General features: G+C 44.2%; 1 protein-coding gene across 1 annotated transcript in view; it reads right to left on the bottom strand.

The window, feature by feature from the left end:
• Positions 1-23379, bottom strand: part of dnah9 (dynein, axonemal, heavy chain 9) — a 104544-nt gene that overhangs the window by 27496 nt on the left and 53669 nt on the right. The window contains exons 48-58 of the mRNA XM_083771154.1: positions 23082-23321; positions 21695-21856; positions 20950-21146; positions 20600-20762; positions 20059-20182; positions 18866-19008; positions 18514-18675; positions 15929-16162; positions 14898-14978; positions 13706-13885; positions 12791-13021 (exon numbers count right to left, since the gene is read on the bottom strand). Of these exons, the coding sequence (XP_083627280.1) occupies positions 12791-13021; positions 13706-13885; positions 14898-14978; positions 15929-16162; positions 18514-18675; positions 18866-19008; positions 20059-20182; positions 20600-20762; positions 20950-21146; positions 21695-21856; positions 23082-23321 (1917 nt within the window). The remainder of the gene's footprint in view (positions 1-12790; positions 13022-13705; positions 13886-14897; positions 14979-15928; positions 16163-18513; positions 18676-18865; positions 19009-20058; positions 20183-20599; positions 20763-20949; positions 21147-21694; positions 21857-23081; positions 23322-23379) is intronic.

Below are 23379 nucleotides of genomic sequence, written 5' to 3'. Positions count from 1 at the left end.
CAAATCTGTCAGGCGGTCTCCGGGTTCTAGTTGAACGCCTTACAGGTTGGTCGTCACTATTGTCTGAGTCTGAGGACTCCGAGGTAAGTGGTAAATCGAGGGAATGGGTTATGTCGACAGCCGGTTCAGGACTTTGCTCTGCGTTTCCAGGTAAGTGGGGTTCAGGACTGTCATTTCCAGGTAAGTGGGGTTCAGGGCTGTCAGGGGTATCATTTCCAGGTAAGTGGGGTTCAGGGCTGTCAGGGGTATCATTTCCAGGTAAGTGGGTTTCAGGGTCGTCCATGGCATCAGGTAAGTATGAACCTTCAGCGTCGTCAGGTATGTCGGTTTGGTTCAGAGGAGCATCAGAGGATGGGCTCTGTGTGGTCTCTGTGGGTGTTGGATCCATGAGGGAAGGTTGTGAAATGTTGATTGTTGTGAATTTAGGAAGTTCAGAGTCGGAAGATCCATTGTACCAGTGAGATGGAATAATTTCATCCTCATCTGTTAGATTGTCTGTAGTATCGGTATGATTGTCTGCAGTTGGGAATGATTTTGGTCTGATTGGCTGTTTCGTGTGAGATCTTTCAGGTGCAGGTAAGTAACCGCAAGGAAGAAGTAGATCTCGGTGTAGTGTTCGAGAAGGTTTCTCCTTGTTCTCAGGTCTGACTGTGTAAACAGGAAGAGCACCAGCTCTTTTAACAACGTACACATCAGATTCCCATTTGTCTGCCAATTTGTGCTTTCCTCTCAAGCGTACATTCCTGACCAAAACGCGATCTCCAACTGATAATTCAGAAGCGGTGACATGTTTGTCAAATCTGGTTTTGTTTCTTTGCATGATTGTCAGCATTTCCGGTTGCCATTTTATAGCTTTCCTCCAGGTGAGATTTTAAATCTTTGACATATTGAGAATGGGATATTTGTTGGTTGTCCTCAACAGGTAAGCCAAAGGCTAAATCAATGGGAAGTCTCGGTTGGCGTCCGAACATTAGTTCATATGGTGTGAATCCTGTGACATCATTCTTGGTGCAGTTGTATGCATGTACCAAGGGTTTGACAAAATCTTTCCAGTGGGCTTTGTCCTGTTCCGTCAGAGTTCTGAGCATGTTCAACAGTGTACGATTGAAACATTCCACTGGGTTTCCTCTGGGGTGATATGGTGTTGTCCGTGTTTTGTGAATTCCAGTCACCTTGCAGAGTTCCTTTATTGTCCGGGATTCAAAGTCTGGTCCTTGATCGCTGTGGAGTTTTTCCGGGATCCCATAATGGATTAGGAAGTTACCCCATAGACATTTGGCAACAGTTTTGGCTTTTTGATTGGGTGTGGGAATTGCAACGGCATATTTTGTGAAATGGTCTGTTATTACGAGGACGTCCTTGATCCTTCCATCTGGTTCCAGTGATAAGAAGTCCATCCAAGTTCCAGTGGTCTGGTTGTTTTTATATTGACAAGAGGTGCTGCTTTTTCCGGCAAAGATTTCCTTTTCACACACCTTTCACAGGTTTTGATCTTTGTGTAAACGTCGGCATACATCCTTGGCCAATAAAATCTGGTTCGGACCAGGTCAAGTGTCCTTTCCATTCCCATGTGGCCCATTTGATCGTGCAGACTGGTGAGAGCTTGGTTTCGCAGTTCTTGTGGTAAGACCAGCTGAAAAGAGCACTGAGAGCCGATTTGCCTCTTCCTTACAAGAATGTTGTTCCGGAGCTCTAACCGATTTAATTCTCTAAGGAGAAGTGGCAGATCTGGAAGCTCGTCCCTCAAGGTAGGTGGTGGTGTGACTCCACTTTCCAGTTGAGTTATCACATGCTGAAGGACTTGGTCTGCTCTTTGTTTTGCAGTGATCTCAGCATCTGTAAGCTGAGAAATGACTGAGGATCCAAACTGCTGGTCATTCACAAAACTGTCGGGGAGGGCTTTAGTGGACATGGAAAGTGATTGGACAAGAGTCAAGGTATGAGTATGAGGATTTGCATTGGAACTGTACGTAGATGAGCTGTCTGTCACAGATTGCTTGAACTGTGGGTTGATCAAGAGGAATTAATTCTGAATCAGGAAGATCACAGAATTTCCATATTCGTTCCCTTTCCTTTTGAGACTTGAAATCATCCAACAGATCACCTTGTGGTCTGCGAGAAAGTCCATCTGCATCAGCAGCTTGCCAGCTCGATACAGAATCTTAAAGGAATAGGTGGATAGTGTAGCAAGCCACCTGTAGCTGGCTGCATCCATCATGGCTGTTGTCAAGAGGTAAGTAAGAGGATTATTGTCAGTTATAACAGTGAAATAATTTCCGTAAAGATAGTCACTGAGCTTTTCTGTCACTGCCCATTTGAGAGCAAGGAATTCCAGTTTATGTGCTGGGTAACGGGATTCACTTCGAGAGAGTCCTCTGCTGGCATAAGCAATGACTCTGTTCTGTCCTTCTTGTTCCTGGTATAGCACAGCTCCCAGACCAATGGAGCTGGCATCAGTATGCAGGATATATGGTTTCTGAGGGTCAGCAAATGCTAGAACTAGGGTTAGGGTTAGGAGCAGTAGTGAGTTTTTGAATGACTGTTTCAAAGGCTTCCTGACAAGCGGATGTCCAGCGGCCACCAAATGGCTCTTTGGGGTTTAGATATTGTTCTGGTTTTAAAGTTGATTTGAATTTCTTCTGAGATGGCGGATAACCAGATGTGAGGTCATGGAGGGGTTTGACAATAGCAGAGTAGCCTTTTATGTATCTTCGGTAGTACCCAGCAAATCCTAAAAAGGATCTGAGATCTTTCAAGGTTTTGGGTACTGGCCAAGTAGTGAGAGCTTTAATCTTGTCAGGATCAGTCTCAACACCATTGCGTGAAACCACATGTCCCAAGTACCGAACAGATCTTTGAAAGAACTTGCATTTTTCAACAGACAGTTTCAGCCCAAATTCTTTCAGCCGATTGAGCACTTTCATAAGCCTTGCTTCATGTTCTTCCAAGGTAGGTGCAAAAATAATCACATCATCAATGAAGACAAGGACTTCCTTCAAGTTCATTGTTCCCATGCATTTCTACATGAGTCTTTGAAAAGTGCTCGGTGCATTTGTTACTCCTTGGGGCATGCGATTGAATTCCCAGAATCCTAAGGGACACACAAAGGCGGTTTTGTCTTTATCTGCTTCCTCCATTTCAATTTGGTAATAACCTGATTTCAGATCAAGAACTGAGAACCACTCAGATCCAGAGAGAGCTGTGAAAGCATCCTCAAGCTTTGGCAAGGCATAAGCATCCTTAATGGTCTGCAAATTACATTTTCGATAGTCGATACAGAGTCGTACACTGCCATTATTTTTCCTTACAACCACGATGGGTGATGCAAAAGGAGATTCAGATTCTCGGATTACTCCGCTTTCAAAGAGTTCCTGCAGGTGTGTACGGACAGCATCGACATCTTGTGGATGGATGGGTCTTGGTCTTTGCTTGAAGGGCGTTTCATCTGAAAGCTTGATCCGGTGAGTAACTTTATCTGTTCTGCCAAAGTCAAGATCATGTTTTGCAAAAACTTCTGGAATGCTGTTTAGCTTGGCTGTAATGCAATCTTTCCATTCAGGTGAGAGAGGTGAGTCACTGAAGTCATAGTTCAGTGGCTGTGATGAAGATTGATCTTGATCAGATAGACTTTGCTCTTTTGCAAGGATGGTGTTAACTGTACTCATTTGTGCAATCGCAGATCTGGCAGGAATGACGACATCGTGATCAGATTCATTGCTTACAATGACAGGCAACTGACCAGGCTGAAGTTTGGAACAGTCAACCAGACATGATTGAACAATCAAACTGCCAGGCAAAGAGAAAGTAGGATGCTCAACAAGCACAGCATTCTGGGAAAAACAGTTTATAGAAGTTCCCTCCAAGACCACCATTCCTCCTAGTGGAATGGTTTGTGGACACCTTCCATGCATTCTGATCACACCATTATTGAATTGGTTGTGTCTCAGCTCAAGGACCTTCAGGACTGTTCTGTATCCATGTGGAAGTGAATGATTCATTTGCAAGACATCTCTCATAAAGAACATCAAGTGCGTTTGTGCCGATAAGCATAAGAGATTGCATCGATTTGCCATCAGGCACCACCAAAGCAAGTGTGGGTATGTCTATGGATGTTCCAAGGAACTCAGGTGGAAAAGTAACATCTAGTTCAATGTAGCCCATGTAAGGCACACACTGACCATTAGCCCCCTCAACTTTCAGTAGATTGACCGGTGGTTTGATTTCATGGTCAGGAAGAAAGCTGGAGTAAAAGGAATGGGGAATGGTTGTCACTTGAGAGCCTGTATCCAATAGACTTGAATTGAATCGTCTGCCTTTAATGAACACTTGTGCGGTGCTTTTGGTTCCAATGAGTCCTTTTGGTAGCTTGCATGTATGGGAAGTGAGTTGTGATTGTTTGCAATTTATGGGACATTGTGTCACTGCAGCCTCTGGTTGTCCCTCCACAGAGACTGCCTTCAGTTTGATGGATTATTTTTGTCCCAATTCTGTTGTTTCTGTTGTAGTTGCTTCTTCTTTGCCATCACAAGAGTTGGATTGGCTGCATTACTGCAAGAGGAAGAGATGTGGCCATCCTCACCACACCTAAATCAGTACCAAGGCTTGGGTTTAGTGGAGGAAAATGGCACAGCAGTAGCAGCAACCTTAGACTTGGTCGATGTGGGTTGTGATTTCTTCTGTGAAAGCAAGGCAGATAACTGGCTCTGTAGCTCATTCATTTGCTTCTTAAGGTCATCAAGTGCACCGAGTCCTTGTTCTGATGTTGCTCCACATACACAGGCACTGTGTGAACTAAAGTGAACACGTTTGGATGTATTGGTGTGTTCTTTCATCCGATTCTCTTTTGCCAGCTGTCTGTCTTCCTCTGTGCGCAGCAAGAGCAAAAGCTCTCCGAAGGATGGAGGATTGTCTTTCTTCCTATCAAGTAAGTTGGTTATGACTGGGTCTTCCAGGCAGCCACGACAGAATTGTCTGATTAGATGTTTCTCTGCTTCACTTGGTTGGACTCCGCCCCTCTTCAGCACAGAGTTCAAGGTGAGCTGTAGTCGCTGTAGATAAGCAGAGTATTTCTCATCTTGAGCTTGGTAAGTAGTCCTTGTTCTGATGTTGCTCCACATACACAGGCACTGTGTGAACTCAAGTGAACACGTTTGGATGTATTGGTGTGTTCTTTCATCCGATTCTCTTTTGCCAGCTGTCTGTCTTCCTCTGTGCGCAGCAAGAGCAAAAGCTCTCCGAAGGATGGAGGATTGTCTTTCTTCCTATCAAGTAAGTTGGTTATGACTGGGTCTTCCAGGCAGCCACGACAGAATTGTCGGATTAGATGTTTCTCTGCTTCACTTGGTTGGACTCCGCCCCTCTTCAGCACAGAGTTCAAGGTGAGCTGTAGTCGCTGTAGATAAGCAGAGTATTTCTCATCTTGAGCTTGGTAAGTAGTTAAGAACTGAGCAAAAAGCTCATCTCCATACTGGACGGTGGCAAAGGCTGCATCAAGGACTTGCAAGTAAGTCGTGGGACGAGCATCAGCTCCCAGACCTCTAACCACATCAGCTGCAGGAGACAGCAAGCCGTCAAGGATTCGCCTGGTGACGTGCAAGGCAGACAGGCTAGGATCAGCAAGCAACAGTTCAGTTTGTGAGCGCCATGCTTCATAGTCAGTTTCATTGTTGGGTTTGGGACAGTTCCCAGAGAAAGTACGCAGTCTGAGTGGAGATAATGAATGAGAACTGAAGTCTTCTCTCTTCAAAATATGTTCCACCACAACTTTTTGTATGTCAGGGGGGTTTAAATCAGCTGCTGATAGAGACACGGTCCTTGTGACATGTCTAGTCTTTCCATTTGAAGATGGTAGCTCACCACCTTCCTCCTTGAACACAGGTGACTCCTCTTCACCCTCACTGGGTTTTTTCAGTTCTTTACTCATATGACTGAGCATGTCTTTAAGCAAAGCCTCAAAACTCCTGCCACTAGAGGTGGCTATTTCTGAGATTTGTTTGAGATAGTTCTCAGTGTGTATCCCTCCAACAGTAGCAGCATACTCCTTTGCAAGTGAGTTGATTTGGTAAACAACTCCTTCATCATCATCAGTGTGCACTAGTGGCAACAGTGGCTCTAACGCTGCTATAGCAGAGTCATCTTTAAACTCAACGATCAGGTTTTTGTAATCAGTGTTGTTAGGATCATCAACTGGAATTCCTTTTTCAATGGCCCCATATTTCCTTAAACATTCAACCAGTTTTTGTCTGTCTCTGCTGTGTTCTTGTCACCTTTGACAAGTACATAATTTAAATTGTCACTTTAACCCCTGATTGTTCAATGAAATCCATCATAACATGAAAATATTCAGGGGAAATATTCAGAAAACAACTTCAATGGTTTTCACACATATTGAGCTCCTGGCTGGCTCGCCACATGTAGCAAGTGGCGCAATGGGTAACCAACTAATACAATGTTGGTATATGGTAAAGGGATTGACTGCGTATAAACCAGGTTCGGAGAAGGAGCTCAATGTGTGAAGTGAAAACCAATGAAATAAGGGAGGCAGAAACTGGAGTTAAAGGGTAACTGAAGATTATTATTATTATTTCAAAAACAGAACTTAAACACTTTTGAACATTTATAGAAAATAATAAACACAAAATGGGGGCCCCTTAAAGATGGTGACTCTTAGTCCATGTTGAGTTCCTAACTAAGGGGAAATTCAGTCTGTCTCCAGGGGGGAGAACTGGGTTACCACATTTGTGGAGGGAGGGGGGTGTCGAGGTCCGGGTCGGCTCGCCAGGTCCAGGTACCAGCCGGTACCAGAACCATCCAAAGGTTTCCTTTCAAGGACACAAAAAACCTGACCTGCAAGGCCAGGTGTCTAAATCAGTCTTTTTGTTCAAAAGGTCATTGTGGTACAACTTTAAATGAAAACTATTAAATGAATAAAGAGTTCGATGTGATCAGTATCGAATCTTTAGTCATTTATCTAATAAGTCTATATCTTTACATGCATGTTTTTAGAAAATTCAAAGAATTTTATAATATATATTATAAAACATGATATATATATTATAATATAATAAATCAAAATTCAAGGTATTTTATAATATATATAATTATACAACATGACATATATTATATATATATATATTATACCATAATACATCAACATTAATCATTAAATGAAAAGTTCAAACAAATCATAACTCAAATGCTTTCAAAATAAACAAACAGTTAACCAGTAGATCCAAGTTAATGACACCAAGCCTATATATGACTCACCGAAGAGTAACCAAAGGTTGTCACAATGAACAGGAACCTGCTGCTGCTGCTGCCATGCTGCTGCCAAACATTTCGGCCATCTTGCATTGGTGGAAGTGGGAGTGGGGAGTGAAGGAACTGATGTCACCTTTATACTGCCTTGGTTGACAGTTGACATGGGTTGCCATTTGCGGGTTGCCATGTTGGCTGGGTTACACTTACAACTGTTAATGAGTTTCAATCTGTTAAATGACCTGAAGAGACATGGTTAGGCACAATAGAGCTAGCCATAGAAACATAGAACACAGAAGTTGGTTAATTGTAAAGAAGGTTAGTTATTAACCCATTCAGAAAACCCTATGTTTCTATATCAGACGTTCTCAAACATTTTCATGTCAAGGACCCCCAGAATTATTGGCCGCCGACCCCCATCTGAAAATATGTTGTTCAAGGGACCCCCCCCCCCCCCCAGAAGCAAACATTTGAGTTAAAAGCGTTCGCTCTGAAAGAATATATATCCAAAGATTTGCGCCACATTTTCACAATAAAATAAATACATAGCAGATCTACAAGCTCATAGCGCGGCACTCAGTGCCGCGCTATGAGCTTGTAGATAAGCGAGCGGTATTGCAGCTGTTCGTACCCCAGACAGACAGACAGACGTGGCCAGTCATTGGAGCAGTTAGACACTGCACAAAAAAAAACTAGAAATGCATTGGCCTACTTGTGCGCAAGCAGAGCTCAAGTTATTCATAATTCCCGTTCGAGATACCCACTACAACGGGTTCTAAATGTTTTAAGTGACCTAGAAGTTTGAAACGTCATCTACATAATGTATTGTATACATGTTGTGGATTTTTGGTGGGAACCTCGGCCAATCGGGGATTGGCTGATGACGTCATCAGCCAACTATGCATGTTTATGTAAAATAGGGTGGTTCCTGATTGGCCAAGGGACAACACCGACATATGCCCCGTAACTATGTATGTTTATGTAAAAACGGTGGTTCCTCATTGGCCGATCGTGTCACAAAAATTTACAATCACTGATTGGCTGAAGGAGTCCCGGACATATTCAGCCGGAAACAGTACTTGCGCTCTTCTTGCACAAGTAACTATCATAGTGTAGGTACATCTCTATAGTAACTATCACAGTGTAGGTACATCTCTATAGTAACTATCATAGTGTAGGTACATCTCTATAGTAACTATCATAGTGTAGGTACATCTCTATAGTAACTATCATAGTGTAGGTACATCTCTATAGTAACTATCCTAGTGTAGGTAAATCTCTCAAAAATGGACGGCCTGCACAAATCTGCATTTCTATGTTTGCACTGCAACAGTTTATATTGTGTGTGTGATGTCAGACCTCAGCTCCTGGTCAGCATTCAGTACATAAGTGTGAGTTGTCTTTAAACTTTCACTTTCTCTCAGTGTTAATTAAAGACATCCTGAAGGAGTTTCCTGAGACGCAGCACGAGTGAGCGAGGAGAGGCACGGAGAAGAGGGAGAGTGTTACGGTATAAAAGACATATTGTCCCAACCCCAACAGAGGAACCTATAGAACTCTCATTCTCACCAGAGTCCATTTATAGCCGCATTTGATGATGGAAGGAAGGAGTGAGGCCCAATGTTTCCAGACTCGGGTCTCCTTTTTCCGAGTGTTCATGTGCCTCTACCTACCTCCATGAACCCAGGAAGAGGAGCCACAGCAATGTCCTTTACTGCCAAACACTGAGGAATGAACACATCCCTTCAGCAGCATGTCAGAAAATGTACTGCTCTGTAACCAGCCAGAAACAAAGAGACACAGATGAACCCAAATCTAATTACAGTGACCAACAGTTTACCATGAATTTAGCTCCGTCAAGAGAAGTAAAGACAAATCAGCAGAGGTACGCAGGACGGAAAGCCCACATCTGTAAACAGTGTGACAAGTGTTTCAGTAAGTTAGATAATCTGCAGAGACACCAGCGTATCCACACTGGAGAAAAACCATACCACTGTAAACAGTGTGACAAGAGTTTCAGTCAGTTAGGTCAACTGAAGACACACCAGCGAATCCATACTGGAGAAAAGCCATACCACTGTAAACTGTGTGACAAAAGTTTCAGTATGTTAGGTAATCTGCAGAGACACCAGCGTTTCCACACTGGAGAAAAACCATACCACTGTAAACAGTGTGACAAAGGTTTCAGCCTGTTAGGTAATCTGCAGGCACACCAGCGTATCCACACTGGAGAAAAACCATACCACTGTAAACAGTGTGACAAAGGTTTCAGCCTGTTAGGTAATCTAAAGGCACACCAGCGTATCCACACTGGAGAAAAAACATACCACTGTAAACAGTGTGACAAGGGTTTCAGTATGTTAGGTCAACTGAAGATACACCAGCGAATCCATACTGGAGAAAAACCATACCACTGTAAACAGTGTGACAAAAGTTTCATTCAGTCAGGTAGTCTGCAGGCACACCAGCGTATCCACACTGGAGAAAAACCTTACCACTGTAAACAGTGTGACAAAAGTTTCATTCAGTTAAGTAATCTTGTGAAACACCTGCGTCTCCACACTGGAGAAAAACCATACCACTGTAAACAGTGTGATAAGAGTTTCAGTCAGTTAGGCCATCTGCAGATACACCAGCGTATCCACACTGGAGAAAAACCATACCACTGTAAACAGTGTGAGAAGAGTTTCAGACAGTTAGAAAGTCTTAAGACACACCTGCGTCTCCACACTGGAGAAAAAACATATCACTGTAAACTGTATGACAAGGATTTTAGTAGTTTAGGTAGTCTGCAGGCACATCAGCGTATCCACACTGGAGAAAAACCTTACCACTGTAAACAGTGTGATAAAAGTTTCAGTCTGTCAGGTAGTCTGCAGGCACACCTGCGTCTCCACACTGGAGAAAAACCATACCACTGTAAACAGTGTGATAAGAGTTTCAGTCTTTCAGGTAGTCTGCAGGCACACCAGCGTATCCACACTGGAGAAAAACCATACCACTGTAAACTCTGTGACAAGAGTTTCACTGAGTCAGGTCAACTGAAGAAACATCAGCGAATCCATTCTGGAGAAAAACCATACCACTGTAAACAGTGTGACAAGAGTTTCAGTCAGTTAGATAGTCTTAAGAAACACCAGCGTATCCACACTGGAGAAAAACCATACCACTGTAAACAGTGTAACAAGGGTTTCAGTCAGTTAGGTCATCTGCAGACACACCAACATATCCACACTGGAGAAAAACCATACCACTGTAAACAGTGTGATAAGAGTTTCAGTAAGTTAGGTCATCTGCAGATACACCAGCGTATCCACACTGGAGAAAAACCATACCACTGTAAACAGTGTGATAAGAGTTTCAGTAGGTTAGATAGTCTTAAGACACACCTGCGTCTCCACACTGGAGAAAAACCATACCACTGTAAACTCTGTGACAAGAGTTTCACTGAGTCAAGTCATCTGTAGAGACACCAGCGTATCCACACTGGAGAAAAACCTTACCACTGTAAACAGTGTGACAAGAGTTTCAGACAGTTAGAAAGTCTTAAGACACACCTGCGTCTCCACACTGGAGAAAAAACATCTGCAGACACACCAGCGTATCCACACTGGAGAAAAACCATACCACTGTAACAGTGTGATAAGAGTTTCAGTCAGTTAGGTCATCTGCAGATACACCAGCGTATCGACACTGGAGAAAAACCATACCACTGTAAACAGTTTGACAAAAGTTTCATTCAGTCAGGTAGTCTGCAGGCACACCAGCGTATCCACACTGGAGAAAAACCTTACCACTGTAAATGAGTTTCAATCTGTTAAATGACCTGAAGAGACATGGTTTGGCACAATAGAGCCAGCCATAGAAACATAGAACACAGAAGTCGTGAGAAAGGAGACCATATAATTAACGGTTAATTGTAAAGAAGGTTAATTATTAACCCATTTAGACCTGAGGCCGTATCTGCAGATACATCTGCAGATACACCAGCGTATCCACACTGGAGAAAAACCATACCACTCTAAACTCTGTGACAAGGGTTTCACTGAGTCAGGTCATCTGCAGAGACACCAGCGTATCCATACTGGAGAAAAACCTTTCCACTGTAAACAGTGTGACAAGAGTTTCAGACAGTTAGAAAGTCTTAAGAAACACCTGCGTCTCCACACTGGAGAAAAACCATACCACTGTAAACTGTGTGACAAGAGTTTCAGTCTGTTAGATAGTCTTAACCGTCTTCCTGCCATTGCCGAAGCCCTTCGGCAATTGAAGCATTAATTTGATATTAACGCTTGCTGCCATTGCTGAAGCCCTTCGGCAATTGCCCTTTATTAGTGCATATGATTGATCAAGCCATAATGCTACTCACGTTAGCCGGTTAGCTAGCACTGTTGTTAGCACTGCACTGGATCGTTCATATTAATTCACCGTCGCCATAAGAATCCATTCTATCCGTTTCTTTCAATCGCCTGTATCTCCTATTCCTTGTCCCAGATGGCATTTTTGGTCAAAACAGCGTTTCTTTGACGGCACGAGCCGACGTTGTGGAGTGCAAAAATGTACCGGCATTTTTCGATCATGTAAACAAAGGTTGTCTTGGCAACGTAAAGCTGGCAGGGATAAGCTCACTTCCGGTTGAGGCAAAATGTGGCTTTTCAAAATAAGAGCTCAAATTTAAAAAATGCTGGCATGAATTAGGTCCTAATTTCTCAATAAATGGCAGCAGTAAAAGGGTTAAGAAACACCAGCGTATCCACACTGGAGAAAAACCATACCACTGTAAACAGTGTGACAAAGGTTTCAGCCAGTCAGGTCAACTGAAGAAACATCAGCAAATCCATACTGGAGAAAAGCCTTAACACTGTAAACTGTGTGACAAGAGTTTCAGTCAGTTACGTAATCTTAAGAAACACCTGCGTCTCCACAGAAAAACCATACCACTGTAAACTAGTTTCAATCTGTTAAATGACCTGAAGAGACACGGACGGTTAGGCACAATAGAGCCAGCCATAGAAACATAGAGAAAGAAGACCATACAATTAAGAAATTAGCATTTTAAATAGATGACCCTAACATATAAAACCTCAGTAAAACTATACCTTAATCCTAACCTAACCCAAAAAAGGAGGGTGTCACTCGTCCAATCTGGTACCCAGGAAGGTTGTCGAGCAGCCAAGCGACAGGCCCCTCTCAGCCCTGAAACGTATGGAATGAATTCTGTACTGGCCAAATATGGAGCGTGTCTCGAGTGTACAGGGTTTGATGAGGGTCAGATCAATTATGGAAGCCAGTTTTCGCCGGCTGCCGGGCGCAGCTGCACTAATAACATTGGGACAGGCCCGTCTAGATTTGAAATGTTCTCGATTCCTGACCATATATGGGGGCATTTCCCATATATATATATATATATATATATATTAATATTGATGATGTCGCATGCCTGGGGTGACCAACCAACCAACCAAACAACTGACTGACGGGAAATGCACGATTTCATAGTAAATGCAACTACTACTATCAATGTTTAGCCAACCTGCAGGTAGGGCTGAATGGCTTTGAGGCAGGTGTCCGGGATGTTCTCCTTGTTGAAGGTCCTCAGGGAGTCCAGGAAGGCGTCCACCTTGGCCATCATCACCTTGGCCGCCTTCCAGCTGCGGTCCTTGGGCACGCGGCCGCCCGGCGCCATCAGCACCATGACCGCTGCGGTCACGTTGGTCACCGCCGTCACCGGAGAGCTGAACGACTTCAGCTCCGTCAGGTTGTTCTGGACGAGACGATGTGGAAGAGAGAGGAGACGACATGATGAGATGGAGAGTTACGGACCACTGCTGTAGGATAGAACTACGCTACTGAGTGTGTGCAGGCTGTATGATAGGGGTGGGACGTTTCACTTACCTCCCAATTCAATACGATATCGATACCTAGGAAGCCGATTCGATTTATATTGTGATTCTTAAAGCCAAGGGCCACGCTTTTCTCACAATTTTTCAACCTATCTTCATATAATTGGTCCTCACTAATAATCATGATAAAATAGCACAATTATTTTCTACTCAGTTTGTGTCTCATAGGAGGGATGTGGGGCAGTTCAGAAACCCAGTCCACCAGTGACATCTTCGATAGGGAATCCAAGCTAAGAGAAACTGCAGGCTTACTACTCCCGATAAGCTGCAATGTGATAATAATAATAAAAAAGAAAACTTAAAAAAAGAATTAAAAAAAAAAAAAAATCACTGGTGGATGGTAAGGTACCTAATAGGTCATTCACTTCTAGTCATTTTTACTAGTTGACTAGTTGCGTAGTTTACTAGTCGACTAGTTGTTTAACTAAAAACTGTGTACATTGGTGACTATAACTATAATCTACCTGATCTTGAGGCCTACAAAATAAATCAGTAAATCAATAAATCAATAAATCAATAAATCAATACATTCATTCATTGTGTACCTTATTGAGAGTGTTCAGGGCCTCCTGGGCGGCGGTCAGAGCCGGCTCAGCCTTGGCCAGGTCCTCCTCGCAGTCCCTCTGCTTGCCGCTGACCTCCACGGCGATGGCCGCAACCTTCCTCTCCTCCTCGTCGGCCACCGCCTTCTCCTTGGAGACCTTCTCCTTCTCCGTGCCCACCACCTGCGTGCGTGATGAGACATGATTAGTTAGATGTTACATATGATATGACAGGGGTGCATGGTTCAACTTTGACGATGGAGAGGGCCACTAGATTAACCCATTCTGAACGGGAACCCATTTTGGTGTTAGCATCATGTCATGCTTTAGCTATTGAAAAATAGCAGATCTACAAGCTCATAGCGTGCCACCGAGTGGCGCGCTACGAGCTTGTAGGTCTGCTTTTTTTTTATCGAAGAACGACTGACATTTTTTAGAATCTGATCTCGGGTCAGAATGGGTTAATCAGACCAGTGTGTGTGTCCAGTGGAAACCTTGTATGAATCTGATCTCTGGTCAGAATGGGTTAAGAGTGCCACGTTGCATATTTCTGTCCTAGCGAAAATAGCTGCTCTACGAGCTCAATATATGAGTAGCACTGCGACGCATTTTATTATCCCATTCTGACCTGAGATCAGATTAATATAAGGTTTCCACTGGACACACACACTGGTCTGATTAACCCATTCTGACCTGAGATCAGATTCTAAAAATGTCAGTCGCTCTTCGATTTTTCAAAAATAGCAGACCTACAAGCTCGTATGAGCTTGTAGATCTGCTATGTTTCAATAGCTAAAGCATAACATGATGCTAACACCAAAATGGGTTCCCGTTCAGAATGGGTTAAATATTATAGATAGACTGAAGTAATTAAAGCGGGTCATGGTTGCATGTTTGTAATTGTAACAGCTGAAATCAATTACTCTGATATCACTGTTTCAACGCCATGCCCGACCGAGATAACGAGATTTGATTAATTGGCGTTAATCAAGTGTTTTTTTTGTAACCATTTCTTTAGTTTTGTTGCTAGCCACCGCCAGCGTAAAATAACAGCCAAATCCCTGCGTGCACGCCGTCTTTATTGACATTATGGCTCATAATTGCGAGGTACAGACCTGTACGGTGCAGACATGACACGTTACATACACAGCTGTACGGTACAGACAGGATGTCACATGGTGGCAGATGTTGTTACCTGGATCAGTTTGTCAGCATCCTGTTTCTTCAGCTCCAGTTCCACTTCCTGTGCGGCCAGCTTGGCTTTCAGCTCATCCACCTGAGGGGTCAGGGTTCAACGTTCACAATCTCAATCTCTTTATTGTTTTTGTACTAGACGACAACGCAATTGAGGTAGCAATCCAACTCAGTGGCAGTGCATTAAAAACATCAAAAATGTACTACTGTATGTATATAAAAACATATATTTTTTTTTCTCGCACACCAAGGTCATATTTATGGTTACATCTTGTGCACAGGCACGTACATATTAGTACAACTTATTTGTGTTAACAGCTTCCTTCAAGTGAAGATAAGCTTGATACTACTGTTGCTGCACCTACTGTATACCAAATATATTCTCTTCTGCAAAATATCTGTTTTGGGAACAATTTCAAAAATCTATAATGTATTTAACGTAAATCTTCTCTTCTGGGGAGCTCCCTGGCACAAAACCATTTCGGATTAGGGGGTCCGCAGCCAAATACAATTACATTTTGGTGGTCCTTGACTCTAACACATTTGAGAACCACTGAAGCAGACGAGTCTACTATAGCTCAGAAAGCTGTACGTCGTGGTGTTCTACAGTGTTGTTTTCGTCGATTAAAACTAAGACGAAAAATGTTCGTCGACTACCTTTTTTCACTGACGAGAACTAAATGAAAACTAAGGTATGATGACTAAAACTAAGACTAAATATACTGACAATTTCGTCAACAAATAAAAACTAGACTAAAATGTTAGGAAGGGACTAGTGGAAGAGATCCAGTCCAAGCCATTTTACACTTGATTGCATGCTGAAAATAGCAGATCTACAAGCTCACAACAGCTTGTAGATTTAGTCGACTAAAACTAAGAAATTCCAGGTGACTAAAATGTGTCAAAAACTAAGTGAAAACTATTCAAGAGACTATGACTAAAACTAAAATTGAAATTTGAGGCCAAAAACAACACTGGTGTTCTACATGGACCTGCAGAAAGCTGTGAGTCGTGGTGCGTGCTAGTACGGACCTGTGCGGACGTGCTGCTCAGCTTCTGCAGGCCGTTCTCCAGGCGTTGGATCTTGGTGGTCAGGTCCCGACTCTTTTGTCCCAGCAGGCTGCCGTACAGCTTGATCTGCTCCAGGAAGGACTTGGGCGTGTTGTAGTTGTAGCGCCGCTCGTTGGCCAGGTACTGCTTGGAGGCGTGGTTGACGCTCACGTGGACGAAGGCCATGAACTTACTGACAGACTCCTTCACCTCGGGCTGAGACCACAGAGTTTACAGTTAGTTACTGACAGACTCCTTCACCTCAGAATGAGACCACAGAGTTTACAGTTAGTTACTGACAGACTCCTTTACCTCAGAATGAGACCACAGAGTTTACAGTTAGTTACTGACAGACTCCTTCACCTCAGAATGAGACCACAGAGTTTACAGTTAGTTACTGACAGACTCCTTCACCTCAGAATGAGACCACAGAGTTTACAGTTAGTTACTGACAGACTCCTTCACCTCAGAATGAGACCACAGAGTTTACAGTTAGTTACTGACAGACTCCTTCACCTCAGAATGAGACCACAGAGTTTACAGTTAGTTACTGACAGACTCCTTCACCTCAGAATGAGACCACAGAGTTTACAGTTAGTTACTGACAGACTCCTTCACCTCAGAATGAGACCACAGAGTTTACAGTTAGTTACTGACAGACTCCTTCACCTCAGAATGAGACCACAGAGTTTACAGTTAGTTACTGACAGACTCCTTCACCTCAGAATGAGACCACAGAGTTTACAGTTAGTTACTGACAGACTCCTTCACCTCAGAATGAGACCACAGAGTTTACAGTTAGTTACTGACAGACTCCTTCACCTCAGAATGAGACCACAGAGTTTACAGTTAGTTACTGACAGACTCCTTCACCTCAGAATGAGACCACAGAGTTTACAGTTAGTTACTGACAGACTCCTTCACCTCAGAATGAGACCACAGAGTTTACAGTTAGTTACTGACAGACTCCTTCACCTCAGAATGAGACCACAGAGTTTACAGTTAGTTACTGACAGACTCCTTCACCTCAGAATGAGACCACAGAGTTTACAGTTAGTTACTGACAGACTCCTTCACCTCAGAATGAGACCACAGAGTTTACAGTTAGTTACTGACAGACTCCTTCACCTCAGAATGAGACCACAGAGTTTACAGTTAGTTACTGACAGACTCCTTCACCTCAGAATGAGACCACAGAGTTTACAGTTAGTTACTGACAGACTCCTTCACCTCAGAATGAGACCACAGAGTTTACAGTTAGTTACTGACAGACTCCTTCACCTCAGAATGAGACCACAGAGTTTACAGTTAGTTACTGACAGACTCCTTCACCTCAGAATGAGACCACAGAGTTTACAGTTAGTTACTGACAGACTCCTTCACCTCAGAATGAGACCACAGAGTTTACAGTTAGTTACTGACAGACTCCTTCACCTCAGAATGAGACCACAGAGTTTACAGTTAGTTACTGACAGACTCCTTCACCTCAGAATGAGACCACAGAGTTTACAGTTAGTTACTGACAGACTCCTTCACCTCAGAATGAGACCACAGAGTTTACAGTTAGTTACTGACAGACTCCTTCACCTCAGAATGAGACCACAGAGTTTACAGTTAGTTACTGACAGACTCCTTCACCTCAGAATGAGACCACAGAGTTTACAGTTAGTTACTGACAGACTCCTTCACCTCAGAATGAGACCACAGAGTTTACAGTTAGTTACTGACAGACTCCTTCACCTCAGAATGAGACCACAGAGTTTACAGTTAGTTACTGACAGACTCCTTCACCTCAGAATGAGACCACAGAGTTTACAGTTAGTTACTGACAGACTCCTTCACCTCAGAATGAGACCACAGAGTTTACAGTTAGTTACTGACAGACTCCTTCACCTCAGAATGAGACCACAGAGTTTACAGTTAGTTACTGACAGACTCCTTCACCTCAGAATGAGACCACAGAGTTTACAGTTAGTTACTGACAGACTCCTTCACCTCGGGCTAGTGTTTTTTAACTTTTTTACCTAGTTTATTTTTCCAATAAAACAGTTTTTATTATTTTGTTCTGTAAAGTGACTTTGAGTACCTTGAAAAGCGCTATATAAATTGTATGTATTATTATTGATGGCATCAAGGCATGCATGCCAAAATACATACTGTACATTGAGTGGACTAAATCAACTGTAGATTTAGTCGACAAAATCATATGAAATTTAGTAAACTAAAAGTAGACTGAAACTAAAAAAATCACACCCGTGTGAACTGAGTGGTGCAACTCCCTCCCCCCCCACCCTCTCTATCTCTCTCATTAGCAGGCAACAGTGCACTGAGTGCAGCACTATCACTCTCTGTTTCTGGCGCCCCCTACTGGTACTCATACACTGGTGCTCATTAACGTCACATACATAGGTGACATATACACACGCACATTGCTGGTTGTAGGAGTGGTTGCACCACTCAAAAACATTTCAGATGACTGCAATGTGACTGAAACTACAGCAAATGGAATTTTACTCATAAAACTATATGAATATTTGCTGTCAAAATGTAACCCTGAGTGTCCTCACTTGGATATTCTCCAGGCCCTGCAGGAACTTGAGGCTGACGGACTCTAGCGCCTCCTGTGGCCACTCGTGGAACCAGTCGATGGCGGTGCAGTTGACCACCGCCGGGAACTTCCTGCTGCGAACCCTCAGCTTACTGCCGACCGGAGAGAAACACAGAGCCACCTGCACGCACACACACACGGTCGCACGCACACACACGCACATGCACACACACACACACACACACACACACACACACATTTATGAATGTCACTTTTTAATACAGGGAGTAAACCGGAGATGGCAGGTCTTTCTTTCTGGATACTATACTGGGCCGGTCTGGTTTGGTCTGTCCAGTCTCTACGTGGCTCACCTTGAGCTGCCTGCGAACGCGGTCGATGAAGAACTTCCAGCAGTTGTCCTTGGTGTCCATCAGGCCGGTGGCTCGAACCTCCGTCCTCACGCTGCCTATGATGTTCTCCACCTCGTCGTCAGGGAACAGCTCAGGAATCTCTCCTGAAGACACAGCAGGTCACATATCTCTGCAGCTATATGGCCAAACATAGTTTCCAGACTTAATTGGTACGTAGGAGGGGCCCGGACAGGAGTCAACCCACAAAGCCTAGTCCTTCCACGCGCCAGAATGGTACCTCCCAGTCCCGGCAGAGTAGTTCAGGAGGAACGGATTTGTGTGGCTCTGGTTTTTCCCTAATATAATGGGACTGATAAGTCGGGACTTGATCACCCCGGCTGGGTCGCCTGAGTGAGGGGCATGATGATGGGAGACCCGAAACCCCGATGACCTCGGGATACATCACTGAGGATACGTCTCAGGTGCATCCATGCGATGTATTTTTGTTTTATAGTGTAAATTTCCCCCGTGCTAAACACAAGTCTCCTTACATGAGCTATTCCGCGGGTACTTTGTGACTCGTCAAACGTTTGGATCACGTGACCAAAAAAGAAAAAACATAACAAGTGACGCTCGCTTCCGAGGGCTGCTGGGTAATGGAGTCTCCAGTGGAATGCTATGGACAATGGTGGCAGGCTGCGAGCGCCGGTGGTTTTTCTCCCTTGTTTGCCACTGGCGATTGTGGATTTCTTTTTTCCGATACTAGGACATTCGATCGCGCTATTTTAAGTCACACGTTCGTGCAACGGAGCTACCGTACGTACGTTCACGATCGGGTGATTCTTCAAAGGTCAGTAAAAAAAACAGGCAGGGAAAACGGCCTTTTTAAAGCCTCAATCCGGCATTCATTGTGTTAACCCATTCTGACCTGAGATCAGATTCATACGAGGTTTCCACTGGACACACACTGGTCTGATTAACCCATTCTGACCTGAGATCAGATTCTAAAAATGTCAGTCGCTCTTCGATTTTTCAAAAATAGCAGATCTACAAGCTCATAGCGCGCCACCGAGTGGCGCGCTATGTGCTTGTAGATCTGCTATTTTTCAATAGCTAAAGCACGACATGATGCTAACACCACAATGGGTTCCCGTTCAAAATGGATTAATTGTGTTAATCCGAGCGCGGATCGACGGCTCATGGTTAACTCATACCTGATGCCAAGAGGTCGTTGATCAGCACGAGGAACTTCTCGTCTGCCACCTGGGCGTCGGTCATTAGGAGCACCGTGCCGACGTTCTTCACGCCAGCTTTGATGTAGAGGGACGCCAGGTCAGCCTGGGTGGCACAGATACACAGACATGATGGGTGGCACACAGATACACAGACATGATGGGTGGCACATACAGACATGATGGGTGACACATATATTATACACAGACAGGGTTGGATGGTTAGCGTTTTCAGCTTGTAGATCGGCTATTTTCGGCACACTGCCCACAAACATAAATAAATAATAGTGTCGACAAAATCAACAGTCGATTTAGTCGACTATAGTCTTATGACATTAAAGTCAACTAAAGCTAGACTAAAAGTTAAACATTTCAGATGATTAAAATGTTACTAAAACAAACAAACTGTAGACTATATGACTACAACTTTAAGTACATTTTATTTAAAGACTATGATTACAGCTAAAGTGCATTTTATTCAAAAGACTAGGACTAGAAGTAAATAAATGAACCCTGTGTGAACCTTGAGATCCTGGATGCCGTAGCCTTTCCTCAAGGTGACCTGGAACACTTCCAGGTTCGAGATGAAGGCAGCCAATCGCGTCAGACTCTGCTTGCCGCTCCCGCCCACGCCCACCAGCAGGGCGTGGCCTCTGGGAGACTCCAGGATGCGGTTTATACGACAGCTAAACGAGGGGGTATACAGAATAAACAACAAGATCGTACAAAAACAAGAAAAAGTCCATAACAACACAGTAAAAACTAGAAATGCACTCTGTCGAGGTGCCAACTTGCGCCTTACATGGCCTACTTGTGCGCAAGCAGAGCATGCAAGCACTGCTACTAACTAATAACTAAGAACTTTCCACCTACATGTGAGCCATGGCGTCCTCGAACAGCACCAGGTTGAGGGCCGGGTTGACCTCGTTGTATCCGTCCATGACCTCCATCAGGGTGCTACTGAGCGCGCTCCATGACCCCACCGGCGCGTAGCGAGCCTCCCCGAGCCCACCGGCAAAGTGGCAGTACAGGTTCAACTCCCTGCTCTGTTCCAGCGTCTCCTCCATGTCCTGAGACACGCACACGCACACACACACACACACACGCACACGCACACGCACACGCACACACACACACACACACACACACACACACACACACACACACACACACACACACACACACACACACATACACATACACATACACACACACACACACACACACACACACACACACACACACACACACACACACACGTCAGCAAACATGTTGCATGGTCGGCGAACTAATCACAGTTTTCCAAAGTAGGAGTTGTGGCGCAGTCATTAGCATTATGATCGCCTCACAGCTAGAAGGGTCCCGGGTTCGATTCCCTCCCGGTAGGGAGTCATTGGCAGCGTGTGTAAAATAAAGTGTTACAAAAAGCGTTGGATAAAAAAAAAGAAACCCTCCCCCGCAATGGACCCCCAACTGCTTAATGGCCAACAGTATAAGACTGTGATCGTACTGCATGGTCAGCTCCCTGACTGTAATGTGTGTGTGTGTGGGTGCGTGCGTGCCTGGTGTTTTATATCCCCTCTAACCAGTCTCCCCTCCCTCTATATAACATCCCTACCTCGTAGAACTTGCTGACGGTCTCTGCCTGCAGCTTGTCGAAGGCGCGCTGGTCCGTCTCCTCCACCATCTTGTCTCTGTAGACGCGGTTGGACTCGTGCAGGTAGACCTTCAGCAGGTCTGACGGAATCTTCAGGACCTCGCTGGTGCAGAACAGAATGCCCTGAGGGGAGGGAATCGTTAAGGAACCGGAATCATTTCAATTCTAATGGTTCCCAGCTCTAATTTCTAAAGAGAATCCAAAATAATCACACCCGTGTGAAGTGAGGAGCGCTCTTATCATCTTCCAACATCGAGGAGGGAATTCGGTATAGCTATGATTAGGTGATGTAATGATGATGTAAAACAAAATGGTGTCAAAACATGAAATTCTCTTTATTGTTAACCCATTTTGTGCGGGAACCGAAATGGCATTTCATGTTTGTGTGTTAGGGACAAGATGACATACATTTTCCCTTCATTGTCAATGGCATTTTTAAAATAAACATTGAACTAAAAACAAACATTAAACCTGTATATAGGAGGGGCTATAGCACTTTCTAATTGTAGCCTCACCTGGAATATGTCGGACAGGTCTCTATATCTCTAGAACTCACCTGGAATATGTTGGACAGGTCTCTAGAACTCACCTGGAATATGTTGGACAGGTCTCTAGAACTCACCTGGAATATGTTGGACAGGTCTCTAGAACTCACCTGGAATATGTTGGACAGGTCTCTAGAACTCACCTGGAATATGTTGGACAGGTCTCTAGAACTCACCTGGAATATGTTGGACAGGTCTCTAGAACTCACCTGGAATATGTTGGACAGGTCTCTAGAACTCACCTGGAATATGTTGGACAGGTCTCTAGAACTCACCTGGAATATGTTGGACAGGTCTCTAAAACTCACCTGGAATATGTTGGACAGGTCTCTAGAACTCACCTGGAATATGTTGGACAGGTCTCTAGAACTCACCTGGAATATGTTGGACAGGTCTCTAGAACTCACCTGGAATATGTTGGACAGGTCTCTAGAACTCACCTGGAATATGTTGGACAGGTCTCTAGAACTCACCTGGAATATGTTGGACAGGTCTCTAGAACTCACCTGGAATATGTTGGACAGGTCTCTAGAACTCACCTGGAATATGTTGGACAGGTCTCTAAAACTCACCTGGAATATGTTGGACAGGTCTCTAGAACTCACCTGGAATATGTTGGACAGGTCTCTAGAACTCACCTGGAATATGTTGGACAGGTCTCTAGAACTCACCTGGAATATGTTGGACAGGTCTCTAGAACTCACCTGGAATATGTTGGACAGGTCTCTAGAACTCACCTGGAATATGTTGGACAGGTCTCTAAAACTCACCTGGAATATGTTGGACAGGTCTCTAGAACTCACCTGGAATATGTTGGACAGGTCTCGGAGGTTGAAGATGTAGTGGAACTTGACGGCCGTGGGCAGGAAGGCGGAGGCCAGCCGGTGGTGCAGGCCCAGGGCCAGCTGGACCAGCGTGGAGCAGCTCTTCTGCAGGGCGGAGCCGCAGCCCGCCGCGGCCAGGTGATGGAGCAGGATGCTGCTGTAGATGGTGGTCAGGGCCTCGGCGCCGGGGAAGCTCAGGGCAAACACTGAGAAATGACGCTGAGAAACAGAGAAACGTGTAATGTATATGTATCGTATGTATACTGTTAATTTGTGT

Source organism: Protomyctophum parallelum (genome assembly GCF_964188405.1).
Source record: "Protomyctophum parallelum genome assembly, chromosome: 8".
NCBI lineage: Eukaryota > Metazoa > Chordata > Actinopteri > Myctophiformes > Myctophidae > Protomyctophum > Protomyctophum parallelum.
Note: the sequence above shows the minus strand (reverse complement) of the source record. Positions and strands in the feature narration are given on the sequence as shown.